The sequence below is a fragment of the Oryzias latipes genome, chromosome 11 (assembly GCF_053564925.1).
Source record: "Oryzias latipes strain Hd-rR chromosome 11, Olatipes_Hd-rR_3.1".
Classification (NCBI taxonomy): Eukaryota; Metazoa; Chordata; class Actinopteri; order Beloniformes; family Adrianichthyidae; genus Oryzias; species Oryzias latipes.
In genome coordinates this window covers 20,506,383-20,522,053 of record NC_136247.1, presented here as the reverse complement: position 1 = coordinate 20,522,053, position 15,671 = coordinate 20,506,383, and the positions used below count along the sequence as shown (strand labels likewise).

General features: G+C 40.2%; 1 protein-coding gene across 2 annotated transcripts in view; it reads right to left on the bottom strand.

Moving 5' to 3' along the window:
- Window positions 1–15,671, bottom strand: part of elp2 (elongator acetyltransferase complex subunit 2) — a 62,952-nt gene that overhangs the window by 6,653 nt on the left and 40,628 nt on the right. Inside the window, exons 17-18 of one of the 2 annotated variants that reach the window (XM_023959778.2) lie at window positions 3,401–3,473; window positions 3–186 (exon numbers count right to left, since the gene is read on the bottom strand). In XM_023959778.2, coding sequence (XP_023815546.1) covers window positions 3–186; window positions 3,401–3,473 — 257 coding nt within the window. Of the gene's footprint in view, window positions 1–2; window positions 187–3,400; window positions 3,474–6,839; window positions 7,259–7,559; window positions 7,674–15,671 lie in introns of those variants that run through there. The other variant, XM_023959779.2, reaches the window with a different exon arrangement.

The following is a 15,671-nucleotide window of genomic DNA, read 5'->3' as shown; positions in this document are numbered from 1 at the left end:
ACCTGTACTTTCTTGGCTCCGCCTCCACAAGGACCAGGTGCGGTCTCGGGAAACTGCCAACAGGAGCTGAGCGTCAGGCGAGAAAGCCATCTGGGTAACTGTGAGAGTGTGATACGGCAGCATCTGCAGTTGACGCCATGTGCTTGTACTCCATAGGATCACTGCAGCATGCTCAGCTTTAGATGCCTGAAAAGCCAGTTTAAGAACACATCTTTTCACAATAAAATCCCAGATTATTCTACATTATTTTAAAATGACATTTTCAAATGTGTCTCCGGAGCTTAGCATCTGTGTTGTAACCTATTGAGCTACGTACACAACAGGCATGTGTGGCGTGCTGAAGAGTGCGCTGAAGGTGAGTTCTTGAACCTGCTGGGGTTTAAAAGAGTTTTTTCGCTACCCCACACCAGCAACTGTCTGCATATGCAGGGCTCCAGACTAACTTTTTTCACTAGGAGCACAGTGGCCCCTAACTGAAAATTTTAGGGGCACAACCAGAAAATTTAGGGGCGCATACCGTAAATCAACATTCTAACCAAATCTACTAATTTCCACTGTATTACTAATAAATACTTTAATAATAGATGCAGAAATTACAATGTGCTGTTTCAAATTCAGTGTCACATTTTATTCTGCACTTTTGAAGATGCAACAAGAAGGTAAACTGACAGCACCATCGCTGTCATGACAGTACAAATAAGTAAAGAAAACGGATGGAAATTTATCTTTGTGACACCAAATAGGTGCAGCCAAGATGCACAACAAGCGTGTTTGAGATCACCCAGGTGAACTCAACGCTGCGCAGATCACCTGGTGTGTTACATATATTTTTGTTTTTGCTCCAACATCAACTGTCAATCATCACAAAAATATCGCGAGAAAGGGGTGGGAGCAAGGGGCAAACCTACCCGGACACAGCTAGAAACTGAACTGACTAAAAGCTGCCCTACAGACTACAAAACAATGCATTATGGGACATGTGTCCTGATGGTTTTTGTAGTGGAGTGATTAATTAAAATAATTTAAAATACCAATTCATTAAGAAAGGCTACATCCATTTCAAAACATTAAAATAATCATAAAATATATAATAACACAAATCATACTAAGGGGGAGAAGAATATTAAAACTAAATTGAATGTTAAGGACAACTCCAACTTCCTGTACTCCTTCAGTCTTGCTGTAGATTCGCTTTCATCTCACAGCCGCCGGTTCATCTCAAACACGTCTATCGTTGCAATTCCTCCGGTTCTGTGCGGCCCAGAGAAAAGTTCAGCACGGACTGCATGCATTTAGAAAATTACGAGCGAATAAATACGTTCTAAAGGAAAGTAAGGAACTCCTTAATGTGGTCCGGGGAGGGGGCAGGTTTCCTGCTTTCAAGCCCTGTCATTGTCACGCCCCCCAAGAGTCATATACACCACTGTGATTGGTTGCTTTGTCAGCTTCGCGCACGACAATGAAAAAGTGTCATTCATACAAACTGGCGGGCTGCAGTAACATTAAACCTTCATATTAAGGCGGGGACCGCAAAATATCATCTTGGGGGCCGCAAATAGCCCGCGGGCCGCGAGTTTGAGACCCCTGCTGTACACTCTGGCACTGGTACACCAGCTGCAGGTCGGAAGAACGAATCAATAGTTCGCTTACTCATAGCTCAGATGCACATATCAGGTTGTGATGATATCTGTCTCAGTTTCCTTCCCACAGATGTTTACGCGCACTCGATTATCTCTAGGCCCCTCCCCCTACACGCATTTTAGCCACTCACAGTGGCTTTCCCTATTCTTCTCACACGCAGTGGCCGCCTCACAGACAGGTATCACGCAAAGGTGTACGTGCTCGCGTTTCATGAGTATGTGCGCGAGTGTGTGTGTCTGCCTGCGTGCGTGTGCGCTCGCGTCTCATTGATTATTTCATTGATCATTGACGTGCCCCTTCCACGTTTAATGTATAAAAAAATACGTAGGGTGGGGGAGGCACATTTACTGGTAGCACATGTGCGACTGGATGTAAAATTCAGTCGCACACTCTCAAATTTTGGTCGCAAAATGCGACCAATTGGTCGCAGTCTGGAGCCCTGATATGAAATGTCAAAGCGGAGCAAATTTTGTGAATCTTTCTCCAAGCTTTTTCTTTCACAGCTCTATTTCGATATATGAAAGACTTAGTGTCATAGAATTACGGCCTTTAAAAAGACTTTCTAGTGAAAGTAGTCGCTCAAACACGCGTTTCCGAGCCCGGTGTGAACATAGCATTGGACTTAAGCTACATTTGCACTGCCCTCGGCAACGCACAATCAAGTGACCAATTTCAATGAAAATTCTCAATGAACATCACCTTTTGGGCTTCTGCGTTAAACATCCTCACTTTCATGCATCACCATGGAAGTTTTCTACAACCGTTTTCCAGCTCTACAAACAAAACCCAAAGCCATTGAAGGCGCGTTGAAAGTTAAATGAGGTCAAACTTTGACCAATCAGGGACTCAGATGTGGTAGTGACGTTTGGATGGCGTTCCTTTTAATGCATAGAATTGCCAACCTTTTGAAAATTGATCATGGAGGTTTATGTCTAATTGCCAGAATTCTATGTTACCAAATCTTGTATATATCGCAATAGAGTTGTCAAAGAAATGCTTGGTGTAAGATTTGCACCAAGCCTCTTCCAACTGTAGGTAGTAAACAGTAGAAAATAAAATAAAGAAGAAGCCCCACCCTGCTTGTGCAGTGTGAACACCATGGACAAAACAAACGTTTAAGAATGTGCGCTGAGCACATTCTTGAAGGTGCGTCACATGCCCAGTGTGAACGTAGGGATAACATGAGGCATAATGATGCCCTTTTTGCTTATTACTTCTGATTTGGAAAAGTTTCCGAGTGTGGCTCTTACTACTTGGTTGTTGTTGTTTTTTTTTCCAATTTAACTACACTTTCCAAGTTCAAGAAGCAGACAGATATTCTTCTTGGTGGTTTTAACACAGAAAAACTGTTAAGCATTTTCCGTCTACTCTTTCCTCCACAGAACTTTAAGATTTCTGTTTGAAAATGGAATTGTAATACACTTTACATATCAGTTACTGACCTTCTCTTGTGTGGAATGACACTGAATATTGTAATCAAAAACATAGCATGTCGTAACATATGAATGACAATGGGGAAAACAAGCATGAAAAAGACACATGAAAGAGGGAAATTGGGCTCTGTTGGGGTACCTTATGTGTTGAAATTATCAGACAAGGTCAGAACAAAGATACAATCAACGTGTGACTGACGTGTGGTAGTGATGTAGTGTAAAAAGGAACACATTTGTGTTTAAAACCATCTCCTCTGATCAAATGCCCTCCCTGCAGAAGAATCATGTCATTTTGATTTTCGCAGTCTTGAGTCTCATCCTCTGACCTTGCATGCGGATGCCACCAGCGTCCCGGTACTGTCGGATGCCAGGCAGAATATCTCAAAGCCGTGGCCGTACCTGGACACAGAGAAGGACAACCATAGATCAGCTAATCATAAAAAGGCCGGCAGGATATGTAGGGACAAACAGGATGTCTCAGGTGGACAGACGAGTAGTACGTGAAAAAACAAATTTCCCATTTACACTGCATGGTTCAAGTGACCCGATTCCGATTTTTTCCTCTCATGTGGCACAGATCGGATATGACCGGTGAACGTGTAAGCAGGACAAAAGCGCATGGATTCCGATTTTCTCAGATCAGATACAGGCCTCATTCATATGTGGAAATAAATCGGATACGAATCGGATACGTGGATTTGCGTGTGCCATATAAGCAGACAAATCGGATATTCCCCAGTAAATGCGAGTCGTACGTCAGTGACATCAACTCAGGACACCACCAACTGAGATCACATAACTTATTCATGGGGCTTTTGTGCACTGATTTTGCTGTTCGAGGACAGCTGGAGCCCCAGTAGCTGTTACCTTTCAGCCTCAGGCTTCAGGCCGTTGTCGGAACCGCTTCTATTTCCGGTCCGGTCCCCGTCGAAAAGCAACAGTAACTAATCAAGCGGGACACCGTTGCTCTGGAACAGGCCGAGCAGCCCTCTTTTTTCCGCTCCCGCGCATCCCCTCAGGAGGCGCCTAAGGCAACGCCTCCTTAAGTTGCTACGTTGCCTACATGACAACCGCAGTCACACAAAAGAAACACAACAAAAAGGGGAGGGTTTCACCATGCTAAACGTTTGCCGTTTGGACCAACACGCATCTTCTAAATGTGCTTTTATTACTGTTACGATTATTATTAAGGGCCTGCTCGCACATAATTTTTTAAATCCGTGCGGTCAGTGCTCAGGTCCGCGGAAGGCGGAAATGCTGCTACGTTACGTAGTCCTCAGAACCTCTATGTTTGATAGTTTCAGCATTGATATTTTCACTCAAAAATCGGATACGGGTCACTTTTAAAAGATGATGTAAGCGGGTCATCAAAAAAATCGGATATAGTCAGAAAATCGGATTTGGGCATCAAGACCTGCAGTGTAAATGCGCCAAAGAGAACACTGAACGCATTTTGAACTTATTCTAAACCTAGCCACAAAAAAAATAATAATAATAAGAATACATTCAGGGAAACTTCAGAGCTCAAAACTATCAATTTAAAAAGGCAAAAGGTCCAAGTGAAAAATAAAATCTGTCTAAAAGGGACGAGCTGTCTTCCTCCTGCTGGCAGGCATAAACATTGTTTTGCTATGTTCTGAAAGTTTTTGCTAGTTCATTTTAAAACATCGACACATAAAACCCCTGATTTTTTACTTTCCACAAACCACCAGGACGCTTTAAAACACAGCAGCCTTCTGGCTGCAATGGTAAGAGCATTCTGCACCAATTGTTTAGCGGTAAAGCCAAATGTCATTCATTAATCAATTATCTACACTTGCTTCTTATAGAGAACAAAATGAAAGCAGAATTACAGTGGGGCAAAAGAGTATTTAGTCAGCCACCAACTGTGCAAGTTCTCCCACTTAAAAAGATGAGAGAGGCCTGTAATTTTCATCATAGGTATGCCTCAACTAAGAGACAAAATGAGAAAAAATAAAATCCAGAAAATAACATTGTCTGATTTTTTAAAAATGTATTTGTAAATTATGATAGAAAGTAAGTATTTGGACATCAACAAAAGTTTAACTCAATATTTTGTTATATACCCTTTGTTGGCAATGACAGCAGTCAAACGTTTTCTGTATGTTTTCACAAACTGTTGCTGGTATTTTGGCCCATTCCCCCATGCAGATCTTCTCTAGGGGCGTGATACTTTGGGGCTGTTGCTGGGCAACACAGACTTTCAACTTCCTCCAACAAATTTCTATGGGATTGAGATCTGGAGACTGGCTAGGCCACTCCAGGACCTTGAAATGCTTCTTACAGACCCCTCCTTCATTACCCAGGCAGTGTGTTTGGGACGGTTATCACGCTGAAAGACCCAGCCACATTTTATCTTCAATACCCTTGCTGATGGAAGGAGGTTTTCACTCAAAATCTGACGATACATTCACCCATTTATTCTTTCCTTTAGACTGATCAGTCATCCTGGTCCCTTTACTAAAAAAAGCCCCAAATCATGATGTTCTTCCATCATGATGATGGCATTCAGTTGTGCTACGTCTAAGTCAGTGGTCCCCAACCTTTTTGTCACCGCGGACCGGTCCAACGCAAGACACGTTTACCGCGGACCGGGGGTGGAATTTCTGGTAACACTTTATAATAACTATCCGTTATAGCTAGTTAACAAATCATTAATAAAATCTTAACAAATCATTAATAAACTCTTAGTTATTGAGCAATAAATGACTTGCTAAATAACTGTTAACAGTTAGTTAAGGATTTATAAATGTATCTTATAGATAGACAGCAGATAACTAACAAGCTTTTAGTTAGTGAGCTATAAATGACCTGTTACCCGTATATTCATGAGTTCTAACTGTACCTTATTAATTAGCCAGATGATGAAGAAACTGTTAATAAATTACTTACTAATGACTTATAAAGAATCAGTTAATACTTTAAACATGTTACTAGGACGTTATTATAAAGTTGCAGCTATTCCTCGTTTCTTCACTATTTGTAAATGAGGATCAATTCCAACTTTATAATAACGTCCAAATAACATTTACAAGCTAATAACTAACGCTTAACTGGTATATTAACTCACACTTTACAGGTCAGTTGTTAATAGTTTAACCATCTGCTAGTGAAGCTTTGTTGAAAAGCAAATGGGTGGGACAATTTCAAGGTACAAAAATATGTAATATTCAAAATATGAGATGCTTTATCTCATCCTTCTTTCACTAATAGCTTTTTCTGTTTACCGTACTTGACCAAAGAAAGACCACAAGTTAAGTGTTGAACACTGTTTATTCCTTTTCCACACATACTGAGTCGTCACATGGCAGATCAGCAGAATAAAACGGAATTTTAGAACTTTTTGAGCAGAACGCTGGTCAAACAGATCTTTTAATGTCCATACATCACAGCAATGTCATGGATTACCCGTCCTAGCGGCCCTTTGCGATGTTGACGGCCAAGCCACTCATGCCATTCAATAACTCTGAGATGGTCTAACAGTAACTCTTCTGTACGATTTCCCCTGAGTCTCCACACATTTTCCTTAACTGTTCTCCAGGCCCTCTCTATGTGTTGAGTATGTGCACCTGTTTGGGCATCGACATATGACACACTGTGATTGACAGTGAAATTAGTGTAACCTAGCTCAGGTAAAGCACTGTGATAAGCCCCCCATTCGTCACTTATTATTTTAGAGCCTACTTTAACATGGTGAGCTATAAGCGGCACCAGATCTCTCCTTCTTTTTCTCTCGACCAAGCGAAGAATAGGTTTAGCATGTCTTCTCCCCCTCCGGTCAACACCTAGCATCCCAAACACCCACTTCTTCCTCTTCCACCCACCAGCCATTCGTCCCCGTCCATACTGTTGAAAACATGAAATATTAGGAACTATTCTTCATCAAACCAAAAAAATATCTGCCATTCAATAATTTGTATATTTGCATTATTACATAATAGTGATTGCTGATTGCCTTTCTTTTATGTCTAAAGTGGCTCTCATCAACTGTGAAAAACTGCTCCTGCCCCCCGATGTACTGGCCTCTTGCTTGTTGATATCTGTCCATTGCAGTGGTGCAAACATCTCGCAGCTTTCGAGCCATCTTGGACAGTGTTGCTGAGCTCCCAGAAATGTCGTCACTTATCATATACACTTGACTTAGGCACAGGCCTTGTGCAAATCTAATGAAAGAGCAAATTATTATTACACCACAGTTCTTGTCTTCTTTTTGGTTGGATACACAAAAAATCCAAAAATTTAAGGTGTAAATTACAACTTTTAGCAAAATAAATCACAGAAGTGAAATAACTCCAATCACTTATCTACATGACTAGATCTTACATAAGATGAAAAGCAACATTTTAGTAAGTACAGTCTCCAAGTATTGTTTATGGCAGCATAGTTATATTGTATTTCTATAGAAATAAACACTTTATGTCAAAGACAGACATTCTAAAATAATATACCAATGCAATAGTGTACCTGTAGAGAAACCGCATCCAGTTGAAGAGGGAGACCTTTGATTTGCTGAATATAGATTTGTGTCTAACAGACCTCTTCAGTTTCCTTCCTTTGTGGCTGTGGTGTTTGCAAATCCTGAAAATATACAAATAAAAATACTTATGACATAGGCCAAGGTAGTGGCCAAAGCAGTGATTCTAAATCTGTGTTCAAGTCAAGGACCCCCCAAAGTAATGTGTATTTGGCCATAAAGCCCAACTAGAAATATTTAGTGCAAGGACCTCCAATAACATATACATTAATATATTTCAATGGTGTTGTTATTTTTTATAGCAGATATGCACAGCCTTTTAGCGTATTGTAATCATGTACATTGTGTAGTTTATAGTAGTGTGTATCTAGAAATTAAAGGGTAACCCAACAGGGCAGTTGGATGCTGACTCCACTCTCAGCCCATGATTTGAAAAATGCAAAACAAAAAAAAAAAGGAGTGGGGCTGGTGAAGGTAGGCTGAGCTGGGGAGATGTGGTTTGGATCTGTGATTGACACTGACGTTAACTCATAAACTGTAAAAACAATGGACGAAACGAGGTGCACCACTGTTCCTGAGACAAGCGCCGCCATGTTGAAATCAGTAAACTGTTATTGGTCTAAGTCGCTCTGAGTCATCGGGACAGTAGCTGCCCAACTGATGACTCAGCTGATGAATCCCGAAATTCAACTTTACTACCTCAGGGGCAGAAGGCAGATGGTTATAAATTGAGGAGTTAAAAAAGTTTATTATGATTTTCAAAAATTTGGCAAGAAGGACAATAGTCAGCACGTTTACCCATAATCTTAACATGAGTTAAGATGCCCTTTTATTAGCACAATAAATAGATTTAATTTTCACAAGAAATTCTTTAACAAATTATCAATGTGTGTTGTCATTTTATTCAATAAAAAGAAACTTACCATGCATAGTTATCCACACAGACTGATTCCCTGAATTTCATCTTGTGTTTGCATTCTTTGCATCTCATCCGTCTTCTTAGAAGTATTTTCTTCTGCAGCCATTTGATTAAGACTTTGTGTCTCCTTGTAGATTTAGTTTCTCCTTCGATAAGCTGTCTTAGCTCAGTGGCTAAACCAGGCATGATTTTAGTTTTCTTATCCTCCGTTTTTCCGCGCACTCACCACACTATTCCTTGAGCTTCAGTGACTAACTCCCGCCAGATTACGTTTGAATTGCAAACTATAATAAATCGGTGTGATGAGGAGAAACCAAGCCAATCATATTCGTATTCATGGGCTGAGGGCGGTGCCATGCGGCCTCCCCGATCATATCGGCTGGTTATCAACTTGTCAATCACTGTTGTAGGCCCATTTTGATTAGTTGCAGCCGGCGACAACCTAGACAGAGGCGCCCATCCTTCACTCACGAGTCACGTAGCAAGTTCTTTAAATTGATTTCAAGGCATAGAGATGAACACACGGTCCGGTAAAATGTCCAACCCCAGCGGGAATGCGCAAACTACCGCATAAATCCAGGTACTGTCGGAAAAAAGAGGAAAAAGTCAACAGCGGGAATTTCGAAGGAGAGGGAAACTTCAACTGTGGACCAGCCGGATGTGCACATGGACGATGACGGTGTCGGTAAGCAAACGTGTTATATTTTCTTTCAATGAAAAGAAGCTTGATTGAGATTGATCAAACATCGGAGTCATTGATTTGTTTTACACAATTCAACCTTCAACCATATTAGTGAAGCCACTGGCTAGGGCACAATCTTCCTGCACGACTCGTGCCACGAGCACCCCAAAAATGTACCCCCCCGCGCGCAGTTTTTCTAGACAAAAACCGCTCATTTCCACGTCCAAGTTAATGAAATGTGCGCAAGGGCACCCTTACTGTCGTGTGTACTTGTTGTAATTACAGTATTTGCACTGTGAAGAATACACTGGAGCAGCCCGTACGCATGTGCGCGGCGCGCGCGTATGTGTGTGTGTGTGGGGGGGGGGTTAACGCGCGGGGCAAACCAACTTGGCTGCAGAGGACGTGAACATCTGAACAGGTACAGAGGCGGGGAGGAGCTCAGACACCGCTTATGACTCCAGATCCCGCAACAAACCAGCAGCTGCTTTCTAAATAAAAAAATAGTTTTTATCCATAAATTATTGTAATTTATTGGGTTTACTGGATTTTATGAAAAGTGGAAGCAGAGAAAAAAACGAGTCTGCATCAAAGTGAATTTGTTTCCATCATCTCACTCATCATGACTCTGGGTGTTTGACAGACAGAAAAGTCTATACCAGGTTGTGAAAAATGGACAAAGGATCTAAAGAAACATCAGCGTCCAGTTTAGAAACAAGAAAAACACTCCAAGGATAAAAGTATGCAGGCGGGGTCCAAAATTAAAAACTCACTAGGTGCTAAATATGACCAAATTTGACGATGGAGGAGTAAAATTAAGAGCAACATTTGGCTAATGAAGGTTTGCTCTTCATTAGCCATTTCTTGTTAATTCGCTTATTGGTGGATTTTATCTAAGCTCTTCTGCCGTTCTTGTATGATATTTGTATAATATTGACCCTTCAGAACATCAAAACATTATTTTTAAAGGTCATATTTTATACATTTACCCTAACCTGGCTTTTCTAATTAGAATTTGTTCTTTATGGTATCATTTCAGATACTGAGGAAACTGTAGCTCCAACAGCATTTCTGCATTTTAAGAAGAAAGAGCTTAAACGATGTGAGGCCAAGAAGAAGAAGCAGCACACAGTCACCAAAAAAATCAGTGACCTGACTAAGGAGAGAGACTCCCTCTGCCAACAAGTTGGTCAAAGTAAGTGGGCCCACAGTTTTGTTTGTTGTTTGAAACAGGACTGCACACCTGGCAATAATACTTTGGTGCTTTGTAAAATATATATATTAAGGGAAAGAAAGGCCAATATTTAACAGTGAGAAGGCCCTCATCAAAACATGGAGCTCGGCGCTATGGCCAAAAAAAAAAAAACTTTGTCTAGGTTGTCCTCATACTCCCTCTTCTGCTAACGACCATCAAACGGATTTTGCTGCGTGTGATTTGATGCTCCAAGTTTAAAGTCACCACCACAGTGACCAAATTTTATTTTTTGACTCACCAGCCACCATCAATAATGTGTTTCATTTCCTATCACAAATAAGTTGTCTTTGTTTCCTTTAGCACAGCAGCAAAACATGTCACTTAAAAAGACCCCCATGCATCGCCCACAAGGTCAACTGTAGTCTGGACCAGCTGACGAGAATGACAACTTTTTTAAGAAAATGAAATGATCTAAAAGTAATTTGTAAATGGCATGAAGACATTTTTAATGTCATGCAACTGGAAACTCTAACTAAAACATGCAGAGAAAACAAGGACAGATTTACTCCAAGAAAGCAGAGTGCTGGGTAAATAGAGGCCAGATTCTCCCAAAAAAATGGGAAAATCTTGAACTACAAATTTGAATTAATTGATCAAATTAATTTATTGGCCAGGTCTATTGGAACACAAGTGTGTTATTGCACAGTTAGTTCCTTAAAGATAATAGCCTATTTGTAGCATCGATTAACAGCAAACACATCTGTTCAACTGATGACCCACAGTGATGCTGATTAATTAAATAGTAAGTCTTGGGAAATGCAAATGTTAAAAGAATGTATGCGAGTGAACTTGTATTATCATAATTTCAAATTAACAATTGAATTGTGTTTTCTATCATGTTGTTCATACAGATAACAGTGGGACAACTGACTCATCCTCCTCGGCCAACACATCTCCTGGTGCATCTTCTTTTTCTTCGTCCTTCAGTTCATTCAGCTCCTCTTCATCCAGCACCTCATCAACTGCTTTTTCAGATCAGAAATTGAAGAAAAAACGCAAGAACAAAAAGATGCACCGCCACCGGAGTCAAAAAAAAAAGGACAAAAGAAAGAAAAAGAAGACACAAAGGGAACACAGCAGGCAAAGAGGTAAGCGTAAAGACAGGACAGCAAAAAGGCCACTCCCCTCATGTGTGTCAGGGTGTCGAGCATGGAGACATCACATCTGTCTCTCTGTGTCTCTGTTTGTCTGTATCTATCTTTCTATGTCTGTCTAGCTTTCTTTCTGTTTTTGTGTGAAAAAATGTCTTAAATGTATTTCCTGGTGGGTATAGTATTGTGAACTCTCCAATTGCCTTGTTTGTGTAGTCTTCATCCCTTTTTGCAACCACATAGTATCTGTGTTTGTGTCCCTGTGTTTATTCACTTATTGTATGTTTGTTGTACTTAAATTTCTATCTGTTTCAGCACGTCATCCTCAAGAGGTCATCAAGAGATACAAGAAAGTCCTAAAGGCTTACAAGAAAGGGAGAAAGCTGAGTTTGGCATATCAGAAGGTCGGTGTTGACCGAAACACCATTGTCAGCAATGCTCCGATCTGTGAATTGGCTGTGGTGGCCCCAAAGACATATAAGGAGTTACTGGGTGCCCACACGCCACAGCAACGACTTCAGGACTTTTCAAAAAAATGTCTGGAAGTGATAAATAGTGATCCAAACCTTTTGAGGGATGTTGAACATCAAAAGAAGAAGGGAAAACTGATTCCTCTGTCCAGGAAAGCTTAGGTATTGAAACACTGCGGGATGGTGTCACAGAGTAGTTCAGTGTTGCTCAGGTCCGGTTGACCAAATATATTGAGTTCAAATTGTTCTACAGCAAAAGTGCCAATGGCTTGTTATAGATTCATTTCTTTTTTTCTGTTCTGCTCAAAAAGTTCTAAAATTCCGTTTTATTCTGCTGATCTGCCATGTGACGACTCAGTATGTGTGGAAAAGGAATAAACAGTGTTCAACACTTAACTTGTGGTCTTTCTTTGGTCAAGTACGGTAAACAGAAAAAGCTATTAGTGAAAGAAGGATGAGATAAAGCATCTGATATTTTGAATATTACATATTTTTGTACCTTGAAATTGTCCCACCCATTTGCTTTTCAACAAAGCTTCACTAGCAGATGGTTAAACTATTAACAACTGACCTGTAAAGTGTGAGTTAATATACCAGTTAAGCATTAGTTATTAGCTTTTATACCATGGTCCGGTTGAATACTCGATTCTGATTGGCTGCTGGGTATGCGTTAAAACCTGATAACCGCACGGTGAAAAAAGAAGTTCCGGTTGGCTAGCTTAAATGATTTGTATCACTGCGCCGGCTTCTGTAAAACAACCTTTTGCTTCATCATCGGGGCAAAAACAAGCGGTAAGCGATTAACTTTCCCTCTGAATTGATGCTTTATTCAACCCATCGGGACGATCAGCATATATATATCGCCAAATCTTGACTGCAGCGGTGGTGCTGCGCGACGCGGACTATATGTTACGTTTATGTTTATGAGAAAAGTGATCCAAATCGGAAAAAAAAAACAAGAATAAAGTACTAAAACTGATTGAAAAATATATTTTTTCAATCAGTCGGACGGTTCAGGCTTCCACCGCGTGCGTTAAAAAGTAGTAACCGCACACTTCGTCGGCCATTAACCCTTACGTAAATGTTATTTGGACGTTATTATAAAGTTGGAATTGATCCTCATTTACAAATAGTGAAGAAACGAGGAATAGCTGCAACTTTATAATAACGTCCTAGTAACATGTTTAAAGTATTAACTGATTCTTTATAAGTCATTAGTAAGTAATTTATTAACAGTTTCTTCATCATCTGGCTAATTAATAAGGTACAGTTAGAACTCATGAATATACGGGTAACAGGTCATTTATAGCTCACTAACTAAAAGCTTGTTAGTTATCTGCTGTCTATCTATAAGATACATTTATAAATCCTTAACTAACTGTTAAGTTATTTAGCAAGTCATTTATTGCTCAATAACTAAGAGTTTATTAATGATTTGTTAAGATTTTATTAATGATTTGTTAACTAGCTATAACGGATAGTTATTATAAAGTGTTACCGAATTTCTCTTTAGTAATAATAATAACAATAATAATAATGAACGTAAATCCACTGTGTAATCATGTGCAACTTTATTAGCGGTGTCCTCATAACGTCACACCAACAACAGAACTTCACATGAGCAACATCGTTTCTACCGCGACACACTCTGGTTGCTATGATAAGTGTGACGGATGTAACAGAGAGAATCCGGTCACTTTTCAAAATAAAATGTTTTTTTCGGAAAAAAAATAAATAAATAAATAAAATCGGAAAAAAAATTCTTTCTGTGCGTCCCGGTGCCAAAATTTCCCGCGGACCGGCCCAGTGGTCTCTAACCACCGGTCTAAATCACTAAACCCCTCATGCACCATTTTACGACGCAGAAACAAGCTTTGCATTACATATTAAAAGCTCCTGTAGCCACAATAAATGCCTCTAAATAAACTGAATAAACTAAACAGTAAACAAATCTCTTTATGCAACTACAGCCAGCAAAAAATACTGTAAACAACCAAATAAATTTGGAATATTATTTATTATAATATTTATCATTTCACTCATCAAAAAATCAGATTATTTGTTCCCAAATCGATCCTCCTCTCTTCCTCAACAGTTCCATCACCCTGTCATGTAGATTACTGCGCTTCAGTTCCATCAAGAAGTTATTTTCTATTCCACCAAGGTCAGTGCTGAGAGCCGAGTCTGTCCAGTTTTGTTTCTGTGTAGGTTTGAATTCACTTTAGAGCTGAAAATGTCCGCTCAACAGACGCAGTGGACACGGGGACGGTCAGCGCCAAACACACAAATCGGTTCGGTTGCATCATGATCTCTCACTCATGAAGGAGGTCGAGATCAGGTGGAGATATTTCTGCTAAATCCTCCATAGCGTACATTATAGTCAGCTCTGTTTTTAACCGAGACAGATCAAAAAGTTCTCAGTGGCTCTGTGTCAAACTGGACAAGGCTGCATGTGACTTCCTGAAACTTCTGTCCAATCAGAAGGTCTGAATTCTGTGATGTTCCCTAAGCCTGCTAGAAGGCCCTGCTGACACCAACTCAAAATCTGATTGGTTGAAGGAAATGAATGACCAACATTGATTTTGCATTAGGAGGCCTTCACAACTCATGGTGGATACCCTTACCCTGCCTGGCAACAAAGGACAACTGAAATGCGATTGGTTAAATGCTCCAAGGTGAAAATACATCTGTCTGGGAGCAGCATAACCACCAGAAACACAATAAAAGAGAATGGACAGACCATTTGAAATGATTTAATAAGTATGCATGGACAAAATATAATAAAGACATGATTCAGACATTTTGTAGGCCTTAAGAGAAGAGCTTGATGGCCCTGATGACCCACTACTGCCAAAAAATTCTATTTTGGTGTCATCTGACCATCGGACATTCTCCCAAAACTCTTCTGTATCTAGCAAACTTTAGACGGGCCTGCACATGTACATGAGTGCTCCGGAAAAAAAGCATTTTCTTCGTCCACTGTAACTGTATTATAAAGAATTAACTATTAAAATGTTAATTCTTATATTGAGAAAGGTAGTCAGTCATATAAAAAATGAATACCAGATGAATCTCACAATAAAGTTTTGAAAACCAGCAAAACGTTTCTCCCCAAAGGTTTTTGTGAAGCAGCATGGAAGCAGTCATTTTAAAATGACCAATGAATTACAGGGCAGAAAACATGGTTCTAGTTTTCTACAATGGCTTTTTAAGGAATGTTTTGATCACCCTAATGAGGTAGGGGTCTCAGAAATGCATGTATCAAATATGATGTAAATGGTTATATGGGGGTACCGTAAATTCCGGATTGAAAGCTGCTACTTTTGTCACACGCTTTCAACCATGCGGCTTATTCAATGATGCGGCTAATTTAAGCATTTTTCCCTTTTTTTTTTAAATGCATTTTTTCTGACGGCCGCTAGGGGCGCTCATGCAGAAAGGGTAAGAGTGAGACATGGGGGGATACGGTATATGTGTCGAGGAAAACGCAAGTTTAATGGAAATTCCTGCTTTGTGAATGAATAGAACGAACAGACTCATCATGGAAAATGCAAGAAGAAATGCACATGACGCAGCTTTCAAGTTAAAAGCAATCGTTAAAAGCAGTGTGAAAAAATCCACCAATGGGTTTGGAAAAGCCGGTCTGCTGCGTGACGGAGAGGACAGAGCAAGCTCAGGAGTGAAT